We start from the raw sequence: 22,350 nt of genomic DNA, 5'->3' as shown, positions 1-22,350 counted from the left end.
AATGCATTATTAATATAATTCACCAATACATTTCTTGGTAGTCCAAAAAATATTGCTATCAGGTTGTAAATCACAGCTGGTCTGGTACATTGTTCACTGCCTCCATTCAGGATGCACTGTTTCAGTTTCAATTACTCAATATTCTGGACAAAAACGGACTAATGTATCTACGGCTGGAAATGTCAATACAATCAAACTAAGATGAGACAAAATAAAGACCTTCCTGCCCTCTCAGAGGGGATCAGCAGGCAATTCAGATTACTCTGACGTTTTTCTTGCGCTGTACCTAATGATTTATGAAAACTTGCTTGGTGGGTCGATGTCCTCATTATTGTTTTACAGGCGTGTTTGATACGTTTTATGTGCACACTTTATTAGAATATTTATGAAATGCACATTGTTATATTTGGTAACAGTTACTTGTTTTTTTCTCGACTCCAACCCCATTCGATGCATGGATGTGGGTGGAGCTATTTCGACATAAGGGTGTTAATTAAAAAAAACTCACAAAAGCTCTGACGAAGGCCGATATGTAAAGCTTAATAAAGAGCAGTGATACTATCAAGAGCAGTGTGCGGGTTTCTTCTTTTTTCTCATCTTGTTCAACTGTTACCATGCACCTGCAACAAAGATAGCTCAGATGCGCGAGTGCCTTTTGAATACAATCAAACTAACAAGGGCAATGATCACAAGTCAGTCATCATTTGGCTAATATGCTAGTGTATCTATTTATGTAGCAAGCTAAAATCACGGAGCCTAACGTTAGCTAGACAGCTAGCTAGCTGCTAGTAGGATGTCATGTCATGCCCTCATATCGTTTTTCAGTGGCTATACACAGCTAGAGATCCAGGTGTCATTTGGTTAGCTAGCAAGAACTTGAATGACTGTTATCCAGTTAGCATATGCTAACTGTTATCCAGTTAGCATATCTCGGTGTAAACACTGTCCAACAAAAACTGAAGAGATTAAATTAGAACATCATTGAAAACAATAATATAATTATAATTATTATTATAATCATTATTTAAAAAATCCTTAGCCCTTCTTTGAAGGCCAATTGTCCCCGTATGTGTTTGGGTTAGTAATAATGTGTAGTGTGGCTCTATTTTACCTCAACATGCCCCCTCCCCCACCCTTCTACCCATACCCCCCCCATTCATCCAATTTATCTTCAATGCACACCCATTTACCTTCCTCATAAAATGAATCTATTCTACATTCATCACAACAGTCTCCTCAAGTGACAGCTGTTGAGCCTTTCTACAGTGAGGTGAGTATGCACAAAATCTGTACCATCCCTTGGCTTGCACAAATTGATATCAGCGTATAATGATATGCATACATGTGCAAATATAACACACACACACACACTCTTTAATAGATCAATCAGACATGTGTGCTCAGATATGCATTCATTATTATATTCATCCCTGCTCAGACTACTCACTGCTTTTTATGCTTACACACATGGACACAGCACACAGAACAAATAGGCTACCCTCACAGGCATACTGTGTGTATGCTCAATTGTTAGTGATACAAATTAATTCATTTTCAGACGATTCACAAAATAATGCGTCTGACTTGTCATGGCAGAGTAAATGTCAAGCTTTGTCAGATATTCCAACAAATATTTTTGGGGAGAACGTATTTTCTTTATAAAGATCTTTAAAAAAAAGCTCTGACAAAGCTGAATAAACTAAAGTGATACTGGCAAGAGCAGTGTGCAAGTTTTTATTCCCTTTAAGAAAATCTACAAATCTTTAACCTCAGTCCAGATCTCTGGATGTTTTCTTCCCTGTCAGACTCCACCCCCCCCTTCAGCAAATCAAGTCAGTCTGAACACCTGCCCTCCCCCTCCCCCACTAAACACACATACAGCTTACATCCTCCTCACACATGTACAATCTCACTGTGCCTCACACACACACACACACACACACACACACAGAGGGGATAGAGGAGAGGAGATATATAGGTTACATTTTTGGGGATGGGGAGCAATTTGCGAGTTGGCCTATTTCGTGTCTGTGTAGTCATGTTTATCTGCCCAGACTTTACCTGTCTCAAGCAGCTGTAGTAGAGAAGCTGACCAGACACACTGGGATGGCAACAAAACAGAATTCAGACAGCAAGGGATAGCAGCGGGGAGATGAAGAGATAAAGATAGAGCAGACAGGAAGACATGAGTACAAGATGGGCAAAGGAGGAGAGAGAGTACAGCTGCAGATTCTTCTTTGTGTGTCTTTTTCCCCTCAATGTCTACAACCTCTCTCTTCCTCCGTGTGTGAATGTGTTTTGACACTATTCCTCTGCCTCCATGTCGGTGAGCTTTGAGACAGATTGTCTCTCACCTGAAATTAAACACAGGGCCAGGTGCCACTCAGATCAGACCATCTGTTCATCCCGCCCTCCCTTCACTTTTTTTCCCCTCTCCTTCTTACTTCTATATCTGCTTTTCGGACGCAGCTTGTGTATAGTGAGGCCAATTAAAAGCAGTAACATTTTCACCATGGCAGGCAGTATATAGCTCACTAGAGACAAAGGGATGTTGAATATAAATGCACAGAGAGAAAGATAATGACATGCTTCAGCTTTATATATTCAGAAGCGCATTGGTGTATTCGCGTCTTTCAATTACTTTCATGTAATTTCTTTGTAGCGTCAGTGACAAGAGGATGGTGAAGTTAATTCTCTGGAAATGCAGGTGGTATTAGATGACGATTACACCATAGCTGGGTGTTGGGGTGAGGATACTACTTGGCTAGGGGGTGGTAGTCAGTGTGTAGCTAATGAGGTGGTTTTCATCATTGCAGGGGTTAAGATGGGGGACACGAGCGGGAGGTTGTTCTCGGACGGTTGTACAAGACTTGGGTGAGGAGGTCTGGGAGGGGAGTCACTGGGGAGACGGAAGAGAAGGTTTAGCGATGGGGAACCTGCCTGCTGATCCCCTCTAAGAGGTCAGGCGGGTCAGACGAATAATATAATTTATATTACTGCTAGTGCTAACTACCTCTCTGGCTCCCAGACGCCCCTACTAAAACCCATACTCCCTCACTGTCTCAGCGTACCAGTAAGCATTTCATTGTACCGAGTACACTACACCATGTTCTGTGTGTATGACAAATAAACTTTGATTTGGCCTACTACTATCTTAAAAATGGGAATACTGGTAATAAAACTTAACAAAGAATACAACTCGGTAAACCTTAATAAAAAGAAGAGGGAGATGAGAGGAAAATATTCAGAGACTGAGTGAAGGAGGACCAGAACCCTATTGGCCCTGGTCAAAGTTAGTGCACTATATAGGGAATAGCATTTGGAACACAATACTAGTCTGTTTCTATAGAGACTGCAGAGAGAGAACGCCTGTCACCTCACAATCTGCTCCATAAATATCACTTGGCAGCACACTTGCTGCATGGTTATGCTCATCAAGCTGCTCTAACTTTGATTTGAATGTGCGATGAGAGAGCGAGAGAGAGAGAGAGAGAGAGAGAGTGAGATGACTTCGGCATGCCCCTAAGCTGTCACCTACAACCAAAGACGTTGTAGCAGAATGACTAAGGCGCTGACTGGATGCATCATGTACAGGGAATATAGGAAAGCCACCTCTGACCTTCCTCTTGGGCATATCAACTCAAAGGGAAATGGAGCTCAAATGTCAGAGTGAGTTAGTTTTTCTGTGGCACACTGTTGTGTGTCTGTGTGTGTAGTGCAGTGAGGTAGAATGCCACTTGTTCCGCATTTTGCTCATGGGAGTGTCCGAGTCCCAAATGCGACCCGATCTTTCTATGTAGTACTATTGCACTCATTTTGAGCAGGGCCCATAAGGCTCTAGCCAATAGTGCACTACATAGGGAATAGGGTGCCATTTGGAACTCCGCCAGTGTGTGCTGTTGAACGTCAGAAAGGGCACTCACCCCTGGTAGCGTCTTCTGCTCGTGCAGTGCATTCTGGGCTTTGAGTGCAGACTCTCGTTCGCAGTATGTCAGAAAGGCACAGCCTGGGGGTAGGTTTGAGGGTACATTATACCATTAAACAAAGGATGTATTTGTATACTGTGATACAACAGTGGACAAAGAGAAATTGCAGCAGGTTGCACTGTGATTTTAAAAGGAGAGTTGTTGTTTTTCAACCAATTCTCTATTTTTTATGTAAATGGTATGTTAAAGAAGGGTCCAGACACCTTTTTGGTTATTTCACGTTTTTGAAAAACTTACCTCAAACAGCAAATCACTTCCTCATCCTCGTTGTGTAGTTTGGGGCCCCCAGAAAAAAACATGAACAAAGGCTCCAAAAACACCCAAATACAGTGCCTTCAGAAAGTATTCACACCCCTTGACTTTTTCCACATTTTGTTGTGTTACAGGCTGAATTTAAAATGTATAAAATGTAGATTTTTTTGTTACTGAGCTACAGCCAATACCCCATAATGTCAAAGTGGAATTATGTTTTTACAAATTAATTCAAAATGAAAAGCTGAAATGTCTTGAGTCAATAAGTATTCAAACCCTTTGTTATGGTAATCCTAAATAAGTTCAGGAGTAAAGATTTGCTTAACAATTCACAATAAGTTGCATGGACTCACTCTGTGTGCAATAGTAGTGTTGATTTTATTTTTGAATGACTACCTCATCTCTGTACCCCACATACAATTATCTGTAAGTTCCCTCAGTTGAGCATTGAATTTCAAACACAGATTCAACCACAAAGACCAGGGAGGTTTTCCAATGCCTCGCAAAGAAGGGCACCTATTGGTAGATGGGTAAAAATGAAAAAAAGAAGACATTGAATATCTCTTTGCGCATGGTGAAGTTATTAATTACACTTTGGATGGTGTATCAATACACCCAGTCACGACAAAGATAAAGGCATCCTTCCTAACTCAGTTGCAGGAGAGAAAGGAAACCGCTCAGGGATTTCACCATGAGGCCAATGGTGACTTTAGAACAGTTAAGGAGTTTAATTGCTGTGATAGGAGAAAAATTGAGGTTGGATAAACAACATTATAGTTAAAAATATATATATATTTTAATTTAACCTTTATTTAACTAGGCAAGTCAGTTAAGAACAAATTCTTATTTACAATGATGGCTTACCGGGGAACAGTGGGTTAACTGTGTTGTTCCGGGGCAGAATGACAGATTTGTACATTGTCAGCTCGGGGACTCGATCCAGCAACCTTTCGGTTACTGGCCCAACGCTCTAACCTGCCGCCCCTGAGTTACTCATATAGTTACTCCAAAACTAATCTAAATTATAGAGTGAAAAGAAGGAAGCCTGTATAGAATAAAAAATATTCCACTCCAAAAAATGTGGCAAAGAAATGAACTACATGTTCTAAACACAAAGCGTTACAGTATGTTTTTGGGCAAATCCAACACAACACGGAGTGCCACCCTTCACATTTTCAAGCATGGTGGGGGCTGCATCATGTTATGGGTATGATCATCATCGGCAAGGACTACAGAGTTTTTAAGATAAAAAAAATTGAATCGAGCTAAGCACATGCAAAATCCAAGAAGAAAATCTGGTTCAGGGAGACAAATTCACCTTTCTGCAGGACAATAACCTAAAACACAAGGCTAAATATACACTGGAGTTGCTTACCAAGATGACATTTCTGAGTGGCCTAGTTACAGTTCTTACTTAAATCAGCTTGAAAATCTATGGCAAGACATGAAAATGGCTGTCTAGCAATGATCAACAACCAACTTGACAGAGCTTGAAGAATTTTATAAAGAATAATGTGCAAATATTGTACAAGCCAGGTGTGCAAAGCTCTTAGAGACTTACCCAGAAAGACCCACAGCTGTAATCACTGCCAAAGGTGATTCTAACGTGTATTGACTCAGGGGTGTGAATACTTATGTAAATTAGATATTTGTGTATTTCATTTTCAATCATTTTGCAAAGATTTCTAAAAATGGGTTTTCACTTTTTCAAAAACCTGAAAATAATATACATATACTAAATAATATATATATTATAACATCGTTTTTGTATCTCAAAATCATTGTAATCTGGTTAATGTTCAAATCTAAATGAAAATTATTCAAATATAAAATATAAAATTCAACTAGATAGCACACTTAGGTCATGGGAAAAGGTTGCACTTGACCGTTGCACTTGAATCATTCCCACGGTGATGGCTAGGTCTGCTACGCTATAGAACCACACACTATTGCAGAGACTTTGATAATACAGGCCGCAATTGATATGTTGAAAACAATGTGTGGGGAGGCGGAGGCACAGAAACTCATATCAATACCTTTGTCAGATAACACTGTTAAATGAAGAATTTATGCTATTGAGGAAACTGACTGAACGACTCAAAAACTCCCTGGGAGATGTACTGCAGCAAGTAACTTCGATTGTAAACTACATTAAACCACATCCACTGTGTGCAAGCCTGTTCGCAAAACTATTGTGGAGATATGGGATCAGAGCATGACAATGTTCCATTCCACACCGAGGCTTGGATGTTATCGAGGGGCAGTGTTGGAAAGATTTTTCGCAATGAGAGAGGAACTGTTGTTTTTCACAATGGATGTAAATGCGCCTTGGCATAGATTCCACAAGCGTCTGGAACTTCCTATGTGGAAGCACCCCATGCTTTCATTATACTTTGTATCCCTCATTTACTCAAGTGTTTCCTTTATTTTGGCCTATAGAATAGACAGAGAAGTATCGCTCGAGTCGCAACAAAATGGAAAATACAATTTCATGACACAATTTTGTGTACAACATCTGAAGACCTGCATCACTATACTGTGAGCTTTGCCAAGGACATATTTGGGTGTTTTTGGAGCTTTTTTTCAGGGCCCCCATGCTAGAGAAAGGGGGATACCTAGCCAGTACAACTGAATGCATTTAACCCAACCCCTCAAAAACATGTGAGATCACAAAAAAGGTGTCACACCCTGATCTGTTTCACCTGTCTTTGTGCTTGTCTCCACCCCCCTCCAGGTGTCGCCCATCTTCCCCACTATTCCCTGTGTATTTATACCTGTGTTCTCTGTTTGTCTGTTGCCAGTTCGTTTTGTTAGTGAAACCTACCAGCGTTTGTTCCCTTGCTCCTGTCTGTTCTTGCACCTGTTTTCTAGTCCTTTCTGGTTTTGAACGTTCTGCCTGCCCTGACCCTGAGCCTGCCTGCCTTTCTATACCTTGCCCTACCTCACTGGATTATTGACCCCTGCCTGCCCTGACCTTGAGACTGCCTGCCATTCTGGACCTTTTGCACCCTCTCTGGATTACTGACCTCTGCCTGCCTTTGACCTGTCGTTTGCCTGCCCCTGTACTAGAAATAAACGTTGGTTTCTTCGACACTGTCTGCATCTGGGTCATACTTGAAACCTGATAAAAAGGTATCTGGACCCTTCTATAACATGCCATTTACATCAAAAATAGAGATTTGGTTGTAAAAAAGAGAACTTCTTCTCTACAATGACACCCTATTCCCTATATTGAGCACTACTTTTAACCAGAGCCCTATAGGTCCTGGTCAAACTAGTGCAATACATACGGAATAGGGTGCCATTTGAGACGTACCCATTGGTTCAGCTGGTCCAAAAACAAAGACAAGCTGGCAGGTACACTTATGAAATACATTTATTTTGTAGGCTGGCCAGACTGGCCATATCTGCCAGTGGCCATGCACCTGTTACATAGGTAGCATAGCCTGAATATGCTCAATCATATAGCCTAAACAATGTCCCATGCCTGACAGCAGGACTATGCATTGTAACTTACAGTAAATGTCCATACTAAACAGGGATTCAATACACAGTGTGGGAGACAACATATTTCTATAGAACTGTGCATTATATAATAAAGTATTTCCGCTCTTCAGCATAGTCTACACAGTAATTGTTTCCTCTCCCTTACCTTTGTGCATCCCTGTGTATTTGTCCTTTATCACCGTCAACTCATAGATCTTCCCGAACTGTTCAAAGATGGGTTTCAAGTCCTTCTCCTCAAGATTTCTGGGTATCTGCCCGATGAAGAGCTTGATTGCATCGGCCTCCTTCATTGAGACGGTGTTGGATTGGAGCAACCCGTTGCGCACCGACGATGGACACTGAAAAGGTGGTGAGAGGGAGCAGGAAGAACCTATAGCTCTTTGGACGAGTTAGAGATGACGGGCAAAGGTTTCAACTCGGTCCTGGAGACGAGGAGAGAGACGATAGAGGAACAGATGAGAAGAAGAGCTCTAGACTAAATTATTAATTCATTCTTAAATGTATAATAACTTTCATTTTCTTTACATTTTTTGAAGAGTAGGAGCAATCTGGTGTAGGCTGACTAACAAAAACATCACGGTCACCAGTTGGTATAGCTATGCAAAATATCTTGGAATGTTGAAATTATAATGAATTGCAATTATTTTGCCTATAATGTTTTGTAATCTGTCCCCAAATTTGATACATTGATGATAACCAATTATGTTCTGACACAGATATATACATATACACATATTTGTTTAAATATTTACATGAATGTAAATAAACATAGACATCGAAGTAGCCTACTCCTTTGTTCAACCGTCTATGGGTCTAAACTGCAGGTTTAAACCCATAGGCTATACTGTCACGTTGTGTCAATGTATAGCCTCTTCGGTCCCTTTGTCAAGATGGGGTGACAATAACAATGACTTGAACATAATCTGCAATTTTACACCACGTCAATAGGACAACAAAATAATCACCTACTATTTCTCTATGATCCTCCTTCGTCTTAAGGTTCGTTCGTTTCTAGCTGAATCCCCCTTTCTCCTCTGTCCCCTATCAAATCGGGTTTCTTTTCGGTTTGTGTCTATTCTCCAGTTCAATTCATTTGTCTAATGTAGGACCCCTCTGAATCCGTGCCTTGACAAGTTACCCCCAAAAGAGCGCACGTAACAAATCGAGCGACGTCCTTCTTTATCTATAAACATGAGCATGTGATGCTTTACCTAGTAGTTTTTTTAGGTGTTATTTGTGTACAACCCCTGTTTACCACATTAAATACACACACATTTGGATTTTATATAATAATGACAACCTCTGGGATTATTCAAGCGGTTGGTGGTTGGTTATAAGGATAGACAATCTATGATCCAACACAGGAAATGGGAGGCTATTACTGCCGCTCGCTCCCGCATTGGCTGGCTCTCTGTCTGTCTACTTAGTTGCATTTGACGTCGTAAACCGGTGTCTCCCTCCCGTCGATCTATTGCTGCCAAAGGGCCAGGGTTCAGGTCTGAAAGCGCACTTTTGACTGCACCTACAGTATTGCTTCGGTACTGCAGGTTAACTGAATTACGGCCGTTTAAGACAATTACCATGTATGACCCTATAGAGAAGTAGAGAGATATAGTCCCAACGTTGCCAGAGATGCGAACCAGTCGTTAAATATTTTTGTTCTAAGGGTGCGTTCGTAAATTCCCTCTGGAGTGCCAGAGAGTGCATATGGTGCACTCTGGGCATTCGTAAATTCAGAGAGTTGTCAGATTGTCCCTTCTTACATTCAGAGCGCACACTGGATGTGGACACTCTGACCGAGTAGGGTTGATCCGAGCGTTCTGACCTCAACCGCAGTCAAGCACCCAAGCTAACTGGCTAACGTTGGCTAGCTTGCTAGCTATTTCAAGACACAAATGAGAGAACACCTCACTCTGACCATTTTACTTGCCCTAACAGAGCTGGTTAGGCTGTTTTCATGTTATCTAGAGCATTGGTGACTGTAACTATGCTACTGGCATCAATTTAATTAGGTTTTTTTGCCAGCGTTTACTGACACCGGTCATATGTAGCATGTTAGTAAATTCATCAATTAAAGGCTCTACATGGTCAATCCGAAAACTGCAGTGGCCATACAGTATTTACTGCATGCTGCCTACGCAGAAGTCAGTGCAAACATTCTTTTGGGATTTTAAACAGCAGAGCAGAGCAGTTGTGAAGGAAGTTGTCAAGGAACTGAGTTTGTGTTTATACAGGACCTCCCGCCCCCACCTACCATCAACCAATCATGTCAATGCGGCGATATACTGGAACCCTCTGCATTATTAAAAAATTTTTGGAGGGCACGGTGATGCGGTACGGAGCTCAATTTGGTCTCTGCGTGCCTCCAGAGGGTCCACAATTGCGTCACACCCTCCATACAGAGCCTCCGACCACATTTTCAGTTCAAGCAAAATTTGCTTTAATTATGCAATTCCAGCACCATTTGAACTTCAACATTTCAGCATAATCAAATCTCCTATGCTTAGTCTAATACAATGACAACTAAAATATACCATAAACAATTTAGTCCAACGTAAGCTAAATATGATGTAGCTGTCCATGGTTCTGATTTGTGTAGTGTGTGTGTGTGTGTGTGTGTGCATGCATGCATGCGTTTGTGCAAATAGAAAAACATGTTGACTCACCCGACAGTACTTCTAGAGAAACGCCAATGTCATCGGTCTATGACTGTCATACAGTACACACTTTACGTTTTTGCTGTCCTAGGCTACCTGGCTAAAATGCTTGCTCGCTAGCCTAACTTCCTTCATGGGCAATGTTAGCTTCTTAACATTAGCCTTCTAGCTACATACTGAACTTCCAACATCTCAGTCCAGGGGCACAAAGTATGAATTTATGGTTGGATCAGAATTGCCATTGTAATCATTGGCCAGTATGGAGAATTAAGTAAAGTGGCATGTCCAAATCCCTATCTCCATCCATGGCTAATTTAGGAAAAGGGCCCATTTTTGCGAGCTAGCTAGCCACCTGAGGACAACAACACAATGACATGCAACAATTCAAGTTGTTTCTGTCAATGACGTATTTCTCTTGACGCGATTCAGATTCAGATCAACTTTATTATCCCACCAGGGGGAAATTCATTTGGTCATGTGCTTAAAAATATGGTACATAATACATGAAAACAGAGAAAGAGCAATATGCCGTATACTCGAGCGACCAACAGACTACCTATTATACTGCCTAATGGATGTTGGAATAAAAGAGTCCCCATATCTATCTGTTTTAATTTTCTATTGAAGATGTCTCTTTCCCTTTGTCCGGCTGCTGCTGTGTCTGAATTTTGAGTGAAGGGGATGAGTACTGTCCTGTAAAATGCATTCAAGTTTCAGGAGGATGAGTTTTGTGTACATGTTGGTGGCTGATTCTTGATCTATACCAATTATCCTGGACGCCGTCTTAATCAAGTGCTGGAACTTGACTTGGTCTTGCACTCGCATGTTTCCAAACACGCAGATCAGACCAAAGGATAGAACACTCGGCAGGATAGATTCATAGAACATTTGTAAGATGTGGAGGTCAACATTTAAACGGTTCAGTTTGCGTAAAAAAAACTGTCTCTGTTGCAATTTCTTTGCAAAGGCACTGTCATTGAATTTCAGTTAATTGTCTATTTCAATTCCCAGTTACTTATATGTGGTCAGGAGTGAAGCCAAATCCAAACTGGCTTCCCTTGACACTTTTTTTTTTGGTGTGCCAGGACCATTCACAGTTGAGCTCACTAAGTTTAGCTCAATGCTGAGTGGCTATTATTTTGTACTTTTTTTAATCAAGGGAGCAGGCTTGCCAGGTCAAGCTAAATTTCTAGCCCAATTAATACTCAAAACCCGCACACAAAGCCTGAAAAATCGCCACATGTATTTTTTCCAGCAGCAAGAGAGGAGTTGTCACATTTAGCTAATATCCCCTTTTCCCATAACGTTATCAAGCAAATTAAGGAATATCAACATAACTTGTAACACCGTAAGAAGCAACGACGTAAGAAGCAACATTTGGTTTTCCATTAAAAAATTTTTTATTGGGAGCTAACTTGACTAATAAAGAAATTTGGATATGTTGCTAGCGAAAAGATAATTTGCCCTTATTAAACTCGCCATCCATCAATGGATGTCAGTTTAAGTCGTTTGACTGCTACGATTGTAAATAAATCCATTATGCGCATGTGCATAATGAAATAAATTCAACAGGAGAGTTTGAGGGATGAAAGTTGGACAAAGGATCTCAAAATCTCTGTGCAAGAAACACTTGGACGAACTTGAAAATAATGTGAGGCTATTTTCTGGCAATTGTGCCATTATTATGTGGCAGATGTTGACTAGAAACCATTAAAAATGCCATATTTACGAGATTTACTTTTCATTTCGATAGGCATAGGCTAGGCCAGTGGTTCCCAAAGTTTTTATAGTCCCGTACCCCTTTTTTGTATTTCACCTTTATTTAACCAGGTAGGCTAGTTGAGAACAAGTTTTCATTTACAACTGCGACCTGGCCAAGATAAAGCATAGCAGTTCGACACATACAACAACACAGAGTTACACATGGAATAAACAAAACATACATAATAATACAGTAGAAAAAAAGAAAACAAAAAGTCTATACACAGTGAGTGCAAATGAGGTAAGATAAGGGAGGTAAGGCAATAAATAGGCCGTGGTGGCGAAGTAAATTACAATATAGCAATTAAACACTGGAATGGTAGATGTGCAGAAGATGAATGTGCAAGTAGAGATACTGGGGTGCAAAGGAGCAAGATATATAAATAAATACAGTATGGGGATGGGGTAGTTGGATGGGCTGTTTACAGATGGGCTATGTACAGGTGCAGTGATCTGTGAGCTGCTCTGACAGCTTGTGCTTAAAGCTAGTGAGGGAGATGTGAGTCTCTAGCCTCAGTGATTTTTGCAGTTCGTTCCAGTCATTGGCAGCAGAGAACTGGAAGGAAAGGTGGCCAAAGGGGGAATTGGCTTTGGGGGTGACCAGTGAGATATACCTGCTGGAGCGCGTGCTACGAGTGGGTGCTGCTATGGTGAGCAGTGAGCTGAGATAAGGTGGGGCTTTACCTAGCAGAGACTTGTAGATGACCTGGAGCCAGTGGGTTTGGCGACGAGTATGAAGCTAGGGCCAGCCAACAAGAGCGTACAGGTCACAGTGGTGGGTAGTATATGGGGCTCTGGTGACAAAACGGATGGCACTGTGATAGACTGCATCCAATTTGTTGGAGTAGAGTAGAGTCAAACATTTAACCTCCAGCTGCATACCCCCTCTAGCACCAGGGTCAGCGCACTCTCAAATGTTGTTTTTTTGCCATCATTGTAAACCTGTCACACACTATATAATACATTTATTAAACGTAAGAATGTGTGAGTTTTGTCCCAACCCGGCTCGTGGGAAGTGACAAAGAGGTCTTACAGGACCAGGGCACAAATAATAATATAATAATAATCAATAATTTTGCTCTTTATTTAGCCATCTTACATATAAAACCTTATTTGTTCATCACAAATTGTGATTAACTCACCACAGGTTAATGAGAAGGGTGTGCTTGAAAGGATGCACATACAGTGGGGGAAAAAAGTATTTGATCCCCTGCTGATTTTGTACGTTTGCCCACTTACAAAGAAATGATCAGTCTATAATTTAGTAGGTATATTTGAACAGTGAGAGACAGAATAACAACAAAAAAACCAGAAAAACGCATGTCAAAAATGTTATAAAATGATTTGCATTTTAATGAGGGAAATAAGTATCTGACCCCTCTGCAAAACATGACTTAGTACTTGGTGGCAAAACCCTTGTTGGCAATCACAGAGGTCAGACGTTTCTTGTAGTTGGCTACCAGGTTTGCACACATCTCAGGATGGATTTTGTCCCACTCCTCTTTGCAGATCTTCTCCAAGTCATTAAGGTTTCGAGGCTGACGTTTGGCAACTCGAACCTTCAGCTCCCTCCACAGATTTTCTATGGGATTAAGGTCTGGAGACTGGCTAGGCCACTCCAGGACCTTAATGTGCTTCTTCTTGAGCCACTCCTTTGTTGCCTTGGCCGTGTGTTTTGGGCCATTGTCATGCTGGAATACACATCCACGATGTATTTTCAATACCCTGGCTGAGGGAAGGAGGTTCTCACCCAAGAATTGACGGTACATGGCATTGTCCATCGTCCCTTTGATGCGGTGAAGTTGTCCTGTCCCCTTAGCAGAAAAACACCCCCAAAGCATAATGTTTCCACCTCCATGTTTGACGGTGGAGATGGTGTTCTTGGGGTCATAGGCAGCACTCCTCCTCCTCCAAACATGGCGAGTTGAGTTGATGTCAAAGAGCTCCATTTTGGTCTCATCTGACCACAACACTTTCACCAGTTGTCCTCAGTCATTCAGATGTTCATTGGCAAACTTCAGACGGGCATGTATATGTATTCTTGAGCAGGGGGACCTTGCGGGCGCTGCAGGATTTCAGTCCTTCACGGCGTAATGTGTTACCAACTGTTTTCTTGGTGACTATGGTCCCAGCTGCCTTGAGATCATTGACAAGATCCTCCCGTGTAGTTCTGGGCTGATTCCTCACCGTTCTCATGATCATTGCAACTTCACGAGGTGAGATCTTGCATGGAGCCCCAGGCTGAGGGATATTGACAGTTCTTTTGTGTTTCTTCCATTTGCGAATAATCGCACCAAATGTTGTCACCTTCTCACCAAGCTGCTTGGCGATGGTCTTGTAGCCCATTCCAGCCTTGTGTAGGTCTACAATCTTGTCCCTGACATCCTTGGAGAGCTCTTTGGTCTTGGCCATGGTGGAGAGTTTGGAATCTGATAGATTGATTGCTTCTGTGGACAGGTGTCTTTTTTAAAGGTAACAAGCTGCGGTTAGGAGCACTCCCTTTAAGAGTGTGCTCCTAATCTCAGCTCGTTATCTGTATAAAAGACACCTGGGAACCAGAAATCTTTCTGATTGAGAGGGGGTCAAATACTTATTTCCCTCATTAAAATGCAAATCAATTTATAACATTTCTGACATGCGTTTTTCTGGATATTTTTGTTGTTATTCTGTCTCTCACTATTCAAATAAACCTACCATTAAAATTATAGACTGATCCTTTCTTTGTCAGTGGGCAAACGTACAAAATCAGCAGGGGATCAAATAATTTTCCCCCCACTGTAACTCTGCAATGTTGGGTTGTATTGGAGAGAGTCTCAGTCTTAAATCATTTTCCACACACAGTCTGTGCCTGTATTTAGTTTTCATGCTAGGGAGGGCCGAAAATCCACTCTCACATAGGTACGTGGTTGCAAAGGGCATCAGTGTCTTAACAGCGCGATTTGCTCACTCAGGTGCTTTGCTATATCACATTTAACATTGTCCGTAAGCTTGAGTTCATTCGCACACAAAAAAAATCATACAATGATGGAAAGACCTGTGTGTTGTCCTTGTTAATGCAGACAGAAAAGAGCTCCAACTTTTTAATCATAGCCTCGAATTTGGCCCGCATATTGAATATAGTTGAGCAGAGTCCCTGTAATCCTAGATTCAGATAATTCAGGCGAGAAAAAACATCACCCAGAAAGGCCAGTCGTGTGAGAAACTCGTCATCATGCAAGCCATCAGACAAGTGAAAATTATGGTCAGTAAAGAAAACTTTTAGCTCATCTCTCAATTCAAAAAACGTGTCAATACTTTGCCCCTTGATAACCAGCGCACTTCTGTATGTTGTAAAAGCGTTACATGGTCGCTGCCCATATCATTGCATAATGCAGAAAATACACGAGAGTCCAGGGGCTTTGCTTTAACAAAGTTAACCATTTTTACTGTAGTGTCCAAAACGTCTTCCAAGCTGTCAGGCATTCCCTTGGCAGCAAGAGCCTCTTGGTGGATGCTGCAGTTTACCCAAGTGGTGTTGGGAGCAACTGCTTGCACACGCATTACCACTCCACTATGTCTCCCTGTCATGGCTTTTGCGCCATCAGTACAGATACCAACATCTTGATGCCACAAAGCTGTCCAGTACTTTAAAAATATCCTCTCCTGTTGTCCTGGTTTCCAGTGGTTTGCAGAAGAGGATGTCTTCCTTAATTGACCCCCCATAAACGTAATGGACATATACCAGGAGCTGTGCCAGGCCCGCCCCGTCTGTTGACTCATCCAGCTGTAACGCATAGAATTCACTGGCTTGTAAACGAAGCAGTAATTGTTTCAAAACATCTCCTGCCATGTCACTGATGCAGTCGTGAAACAGTGTTGTTTGATGAAGGCATTGTCTGTATAGTTTTTTGGGCCTTTTCCCCCAGCATTGTCCCAGACATATCTGCTGCAGTAGGAAGAATTAAGTCCTCCACAATACTATGGGGTTTGCCTGTCCTAGCCATTCGGTAGCTCACCATATAAGACCCTTCTAATTAATGGTATCTGTTGCTTTTATACTACTCGAAAGTCGTCTTTATTCTCCCTCAACAAACTCTGGTGGCTTATTTTTCAAATTGTCATGTTTCGTTTCTAAATGTCTGCTCAAGAGTGAAGGTTTCCCATGAGAAAGTAACGGTTAATATTAGTTATTTGGCTTGGCTACCTGTATTTGACATTGTGTTGTTATTTCGCTGAACACTAAATGGTTTCATTTTATTTTTGGCAGTGAAACGAGGCAACTCAGATGAGAAAAAAACCTCACCCAAATGTATAGCCCCGTTGGAAAATATAAATGTACTGTTTGAAAATGTTAAGAAAACATACATATTAAAAAAAATGTGAATCACATTTTTATTTGGCGTACCCCTGACGGCATTGCGCGTACCCCAGTTTTGGAATACCTGGCCTAGGCCTACTGACTAGAATCTGGGTTGAGGATTGTAATTCAACTTTGCCATGGTTTGGTTAGCTAGATGCAGGTAGCCTATAGATCTTGATAGCCTACAGTAGCCTAGGTAAGAAGTAAAATGAACGATTTAGCAGCTTGCTTATTTAACATGAACAGAGAGGCGATTTCGAGGTAAGTGCTTCTGTTGCTGAGGATGGGGTTGTAATTTCAATCACTGAATCATATATTAATAATATGGATATGAACTGAATAGGCCTATGCCTGTCAACAACAGCCATTTTTATTTTATTTGTACCCATAGCCTAATCTGATTGACCGTTACCTTCAATCTAATGCATTCTAACAACAGCTGATCGGCAATTGAGATAGAACTGTGACCATGTTCACAATTGATAACTTCCAATTTCATTAACTAAACATGGCCATTAATAATTGCATAATAACACAAGGCTACAACAACAATAAACTGAAGTTATAGGCTATTTATTAAATCTGCCCGCCTGCTCCAGTTTTTTTTATTTTATTTTTTATTTCACCTTTATTTAACCAGGTAGGCTAGCTGAGAACAAGTTCTCATTTACAACTGCGTCCTGGCCAAGATAAAGCAAAGCAGTGTGACACAGACAACACAGAGTTACACATGGAGTAAAACAAACATACAGCCAATAATACAGTAGAAAAAAAGAAGAAAAAAAGTAGGCTACACAAGTGGTACAAATTGATTTGCAATGACTCAGTGGTATCATAATTTCATAATATTTTTTATTGTATGAAATGGTGGGCTACAGTATCCTACATATGCATAGAAATCAATACACTCTCCATATTCAATGTCAGCTTCATTGTGGACTTTTCCCCATATCAGAAGCACGCAAGGGAGTTCCATAACTTCATTTAAAATGTTCACTTGCGCAGTGCTCGAGACCTAAAAACTGAGTGCGCGTAAAACCCTTCGCTTGATATGGTTTTCCATGAGCAAAATCGAAATTAGAATGCATTTTAAACCACCTCCAAGCAAATTTATCTCATGCGCTCTAGAGCGCCTAAAGTCGTTTTTCTGTGTTTTTCTGTGCAAAAAGTTATCATGACTTGCGCTCGTACTGCTCCGTCTCCTCTCACTCACGTGACTCAGATGTCTGCTGCAGCGCTGACTAAACACACACACCTTTGGGGAGTGATTCAGGCCAGAACTCAGCCGTTTGAAGCTAGTGACAGCTCTCGTCATGTTCCTTAACTTCTTCCAAGCGCTACAAGATACCGCCATGAATTAACATGGACTGTCAATGGAGACAAGTGTTTTTCTAAGGCCTCAAACTGCCAACACGTCACGTAGACATCGTGTTCACGCTGTGTACACGTGACACAGACGTCACGTGTCAGTTTGCGTGTAAGTTTATTATGAAAGACCTCTCCACAGTGTAGATATGCCTATTTGTCAAATCAATATGGACACAAAGGTATCTTTGTTGGAGGGAGCCCTATTCAAAAATAAGAGGTAGCCTAGGTCTCTAGTGGTGCGTTCAAAACACCTGGGAACTCAGCAATCTCCGACTTCCGAGCGTTCAAGAAAAACAGTTTTTAACAAAATTCCAATTCAGAAACTCGGGCATCTTTCTCTGACTTTGTAAACCTAAAAATCACTGATGTCATGATTTGAACAATGGTCCAGATTATATATAGACATCTTGGCTATAACAATGATTAACGCCACGATTATTTCTGCATAGTCTACTATCCTATTGAAGGCCTCGCTCAGCCTCAACATGGGCTCATGGTAGGCCTAAAGGCTTATGAAAACATTCACTTTTAAATAAAAAGCAACTGTCATTATCACACAGAAAATATGGTTGTTTTATTAGATGCTCTGCAATTTAGAATATTAGTGGTAGACTATGCCTATAGCAAAATACCAAAAATATAGAATCGGTATGGGCTTATTCATAGACCAAACATCTTAACAGATAAAGTTTTTTATTTTATTCAGGAGAATCGCATTGAATCAGGGTATTATTTTCAGTGCAGTTTCGTTCTTACGCATAACCTTAGCCTAAACGGAATCGAAAACATTTCAGCATATTTTGATCACAGATCGTGACAATGCCTGAACATTTCAACTCGATTTTTCATTGATTTAGCCCACCATTGCCTACAGATTTGATACACATGTAGGTCTATATTTAATCTGTATTTGACAAACAGCCTGACTAGGATCCTTTGACTTCTCCCCGCGCCATGTGTTCCTAATTTAAATAAAGGTGAAATAAATAAAAAGAATAACACAGAGTAAATGACTATCACCAATAGGCTAAAACAACGTGGTTACACGTGTCCTCAGTTCTGAATCATCTCGAAGAGAAAAACATGTGTCTGATACACACAGGAGCTTGGTAGCTAGTTCTCAAAGTCACTTTCATTTGAACCAAATTCAAGCAGAAACTCATGCCAAACCTGAATGAACATTTCTTTGCACTTAGCTAGTTAAAACAAAAGACTGGAAAACACAGGCAGATTCTAATCTAATCAATTCTGAACTATCCGCTGTCCTGTAACAATAAATCCATAGCACTTGCAGTACAATAAAATATTACAAAATACATAGCTCTTAATGAAGCTCTTAATCAACAATCCAAACATGACAATTTAATCCACACAGTAACATTCATTTCATTGATTCACGTCTTCACACCTTTCCTGGCGTCAGTGAATCCAGGACTTCGATGGGAATGTTTCCTCTCAGAGATGACCACAGATAAGGTTTGTTTGAACGTTGCGATAGCCCACAGATGGCCTGTCATCCAGACAATATCATGATTGAGTCATCTTGCTGTGCCTCGCACGCCAGCCAGTCATCAGTCGCGAGTATATCTATCACAGTCTCTCATTCTTCCACTACAGTAGTCATTTAGGGAAAACAAATGAAAAATCAAATTCCCATGCAGATCATCGAAACACACACATATATACATATATATATATACATATATATATATATTTTGTACCGATGCCTGTCTATTCATAAAAAGCAGAAGATAGTAAATAATAATCACAATGGTTAGCCTATGCAATTTAAATAGGAAAACATTCTAAGCTTATTAATATGACTACATTTTGCCTAACTAGGCAAGTCAGTTAAGAACAAATTCTCATTTATTATGACGGCCTAGCCCGGCCAAACCCGGACGACGCTGGGCCAATTGTGCGGTGCCCTATGGGACCCCCAATCACGGCCGGATGTGATTCAGCCTGGATTCTATAATGCATCATGTAATTGTTTGGTTTAATTATTTCATGACTAATCCATCCTATTAGTTGAATAGAGTAGCTGCATTCCTCATTTTACAGCGTAATTCTGTGACTAAACGCTTATAATTTAGGTCTATTGGTAGTTATTTACACTATACACATAACATTCTTGGGTACCCCCTTGACATCTCTGATCTGATCAATAAATGAATGCTAGAACATTGGTCGCCAGGATTAGCTATTTGTATCTAGTCTCTTAATAGTTGTTCATTATAGTCATACTGAGTGAGTGATGCAATGATTCGGTACCTTGCTAGATCCTCCAGAGACACACAGTGCCTGTTGCGTTTATTCACATAATTATAGAGTCAGATTGATAAATTAAGTTTTATTATCTTGAACATAATTTCTACATAATGGTTGCATCATTTCCTTCAAACTACATAATGGTGACCCGCAATCAGTCAATGGGGATTTCCGCCAATGTACACTACTGCTTTATAGCTGACCACATTTTAAAGGTTAGCATAATCTTTACAAGGAATAGGCCTAAGGCTATGTGTATTGAGTATAATAATAAAACATGTCTAGAAAGGAGGGAATGGGTGTGTGGCGAAGACACTAAAAGGCATTTTCTGTCTCCCGACAAATCGTGCACATTTGTGTCATTGTGTGAATTGTTTAGGCTCCCCTTTGTTAATGTTGATCAATTCCCCGTTATATCACCACCAGTAAATGTTGACCATTAATTCAATTTTTTATACTCTACAATGCTGATTTATTGTAATTTATGTTAATGAAATTCAAACTGCTACACTTGATAAACAAGTTTTGTTTTATTTCATAACATTTTCTTCATTTTTTTTTTTTTGTCGGTTCTGTTAATGTTGAGTGATCACACATGCTTCAGCACACATAGAAGGCTACTTTGCCTGCTTGCAAATGTGTGCTAAAACGGGATGTTTCATAGTATTTCTGATGATCTTAACTCACCACCACCAAACATTCCCCCCCCCCCCCCCCAGACAGCCATGGAACCACCACTGCAATATAGGCCTACACTCAGAAAAAAATGTGCCTTCTATAACTATTCTTCCGCTGTCCCTTTAGGATAACCCTTTTTGGTTCCAGGTAGAACCCCTTCTGTGCCTAGGTAGAACTGGGTTCTTACAGTAACCAAAAATATTTCTACCTGGAACCAAAAATCGTTATCATTTGGTGACAGCCAAAGAACCCTGTTGAAACCCCTTTTTCAAAGAGTGTACTCAAGTTCAACCTTTTCAGTTTACATCATTTCATTCTGTACTCAAACACCTGCCTGGTATTCAAGATAACACGCAGCATAGCACCATCACCTTTGAAGGTTTTCGTCAACCTCTGATCAGATTTAAATAACAGTGTTCCAAGAACCTCCACCAGGGTGAATGGAGCATCCTCAAACGGACAACACAAAAAAAGAGACAAGAGGGCACCCCACACTCATTTTAGATCCCATGGGGTCTTTATTTTCATATACTCTCTCACACATTACTATCTCCTTTGTCATCTTCCATTTATGGCATTTGAACATTGACAGAGGGGCACATCACACGTCTTTTCTTCAAGCTCCACCCACCCACCCACCCACACACATAGTATCTTGCTTACATTTCTCACATTTTAGGTGTCCAGCTGAGGCCTTGGATGGATCATGTTGCACTGAGATGAGCACAGGGGTATGTATGTAGTTGAATGTGAGAAGAGGATGTGGTTGCTTGTGGAGGGAGAGCAGTGGGGGTGGTGGATTGAAGCTGAATGGTTGCCTTGGCTCATCACATCTTCTTGACTAAAAGAAAGATCGATTTAGAAATTAGTTCGATATTGCCATAGTTTAACAGCTGAAAAGCTTTCAGTAACATGCTCCGAGAGATAGCAAGACATTCAGTGTTCACTGAATGAAGTAACCTATCCATTCCCATATACCATTTCATTCATTCATTAAATCAATTATACTACAGCACAATCAATTACATTATTATTGTAGACTATAGGCTACTCCTGTATGTACCTTAGAGACAGTAGAGGAAAAAGTACCCAATTGTCATACTTTAGTAAAAGTAAAGATACCTTAATAGAAAATGACAAGTAAAGGTCACCCAGTAAAATAATATTTGAGTAAAAGTCTAAAAGTATTTGATTTTATCAACAGCATCAAATGTAAATGTATTTCCTCAAATAAGCATCAAATGGAAAAGTATAATTCATTTTAAATTCCTTATATTAAGCTAACCAGACGGTACCATTTTTTTTTTTAAAATTCACTTATAGATAGCACACTCCAATACTTAGACATAATTTACAAACGAAGCATGTGTGTTTAGTGTGTCCACCAGATCATCAGTAGGGATGACCAGGGATGTTCTCTTGATAAGTGTGTGAATTGGACCATTTCCCTGTCTTGATAAGCATTCAAATAACGAGTACTTTTGAGTGTCAGGGAAAATGTATGGAGTAATAACTACATTATTGTCTTTAG

General features: G+C 40.6%; 2 protein-coding genes across 9 annotated transcripts in view; both read right to left on the bottom strand.

Annotated features, from left to right (window-relative positions):
- The window catches only part of LOC106588188 (CUGBP Elav-like family member 3), a 43,985-nt gene extending 34,917 nt beyond the window's left edge, over positions 1-9,068 (bottom strand). For 2 of the 7 annotated variants that reach the window (XR_001324604.2, XM_014176927.2), the window contains exons 1-3: positions 8,715-9,068; positions 7,891-8,167; positions 3,924-4,006 (exon numbers count right to left, since the gene is read on the bottom strand). Coding sequence is in view for 6 of the 7 variants with exons in the window: in XM_014176927.2 (XP_014032402.1) it covers positions 3,924-4,006; positions 7,891-8,035 (228 nt within the window). In the remaining variant the exon portion in view is untranslated. Of the gene's footprint in view, positions 1-3,923; positions 4,007-7,890; positions 8,168-8,710 lie in introns of those variants that run through there. The other 5 variants (XM_045709267.1, XM_045709266.1, XM_014176925.2 and 2 more) reach the window with 4 other exon arrangements.
- Positions 9,069-21,313: 12,245 nt separating this feature from the next.
- The window catches only part of LOC106588187 (regulation of nuclear pre-mRNA domain-containing protein 2), a 48,911-nt gene continuing 47,874 nt past the window's right edge, over positions 21,314-22,350 (bottom strand). For both annotated transcript variants that reach the window (XR_001324603.2, XR_001324602.2), the window contains exon 13: positions 21,314-21,660. The gene's annotated coding sequence lies outside the window, so the exon portion shown is untranslated. The remainder of the gene's footprint in view (positions 21,661-22,350) is intronic.

Source organism: Salmo salar, chromosome ssa27 (genome assembly GCF_905237065.1).
Source record: "Salmo salar chromosome ssa27, Ssal_v3.1, whole genome shotgun sequence".
NCBI classification, from domain to species: Eukaryota; Metazoa; Chordata; class Actinopteri; order Salmoniformes; family Salmonidae; genus Salmo; species Salmo salar.
The sequence above is the reverse complement of the archived record's forward strand: the minus strand, read 5'-3'. Positions and strand labels throughout refer to the sequence as shown.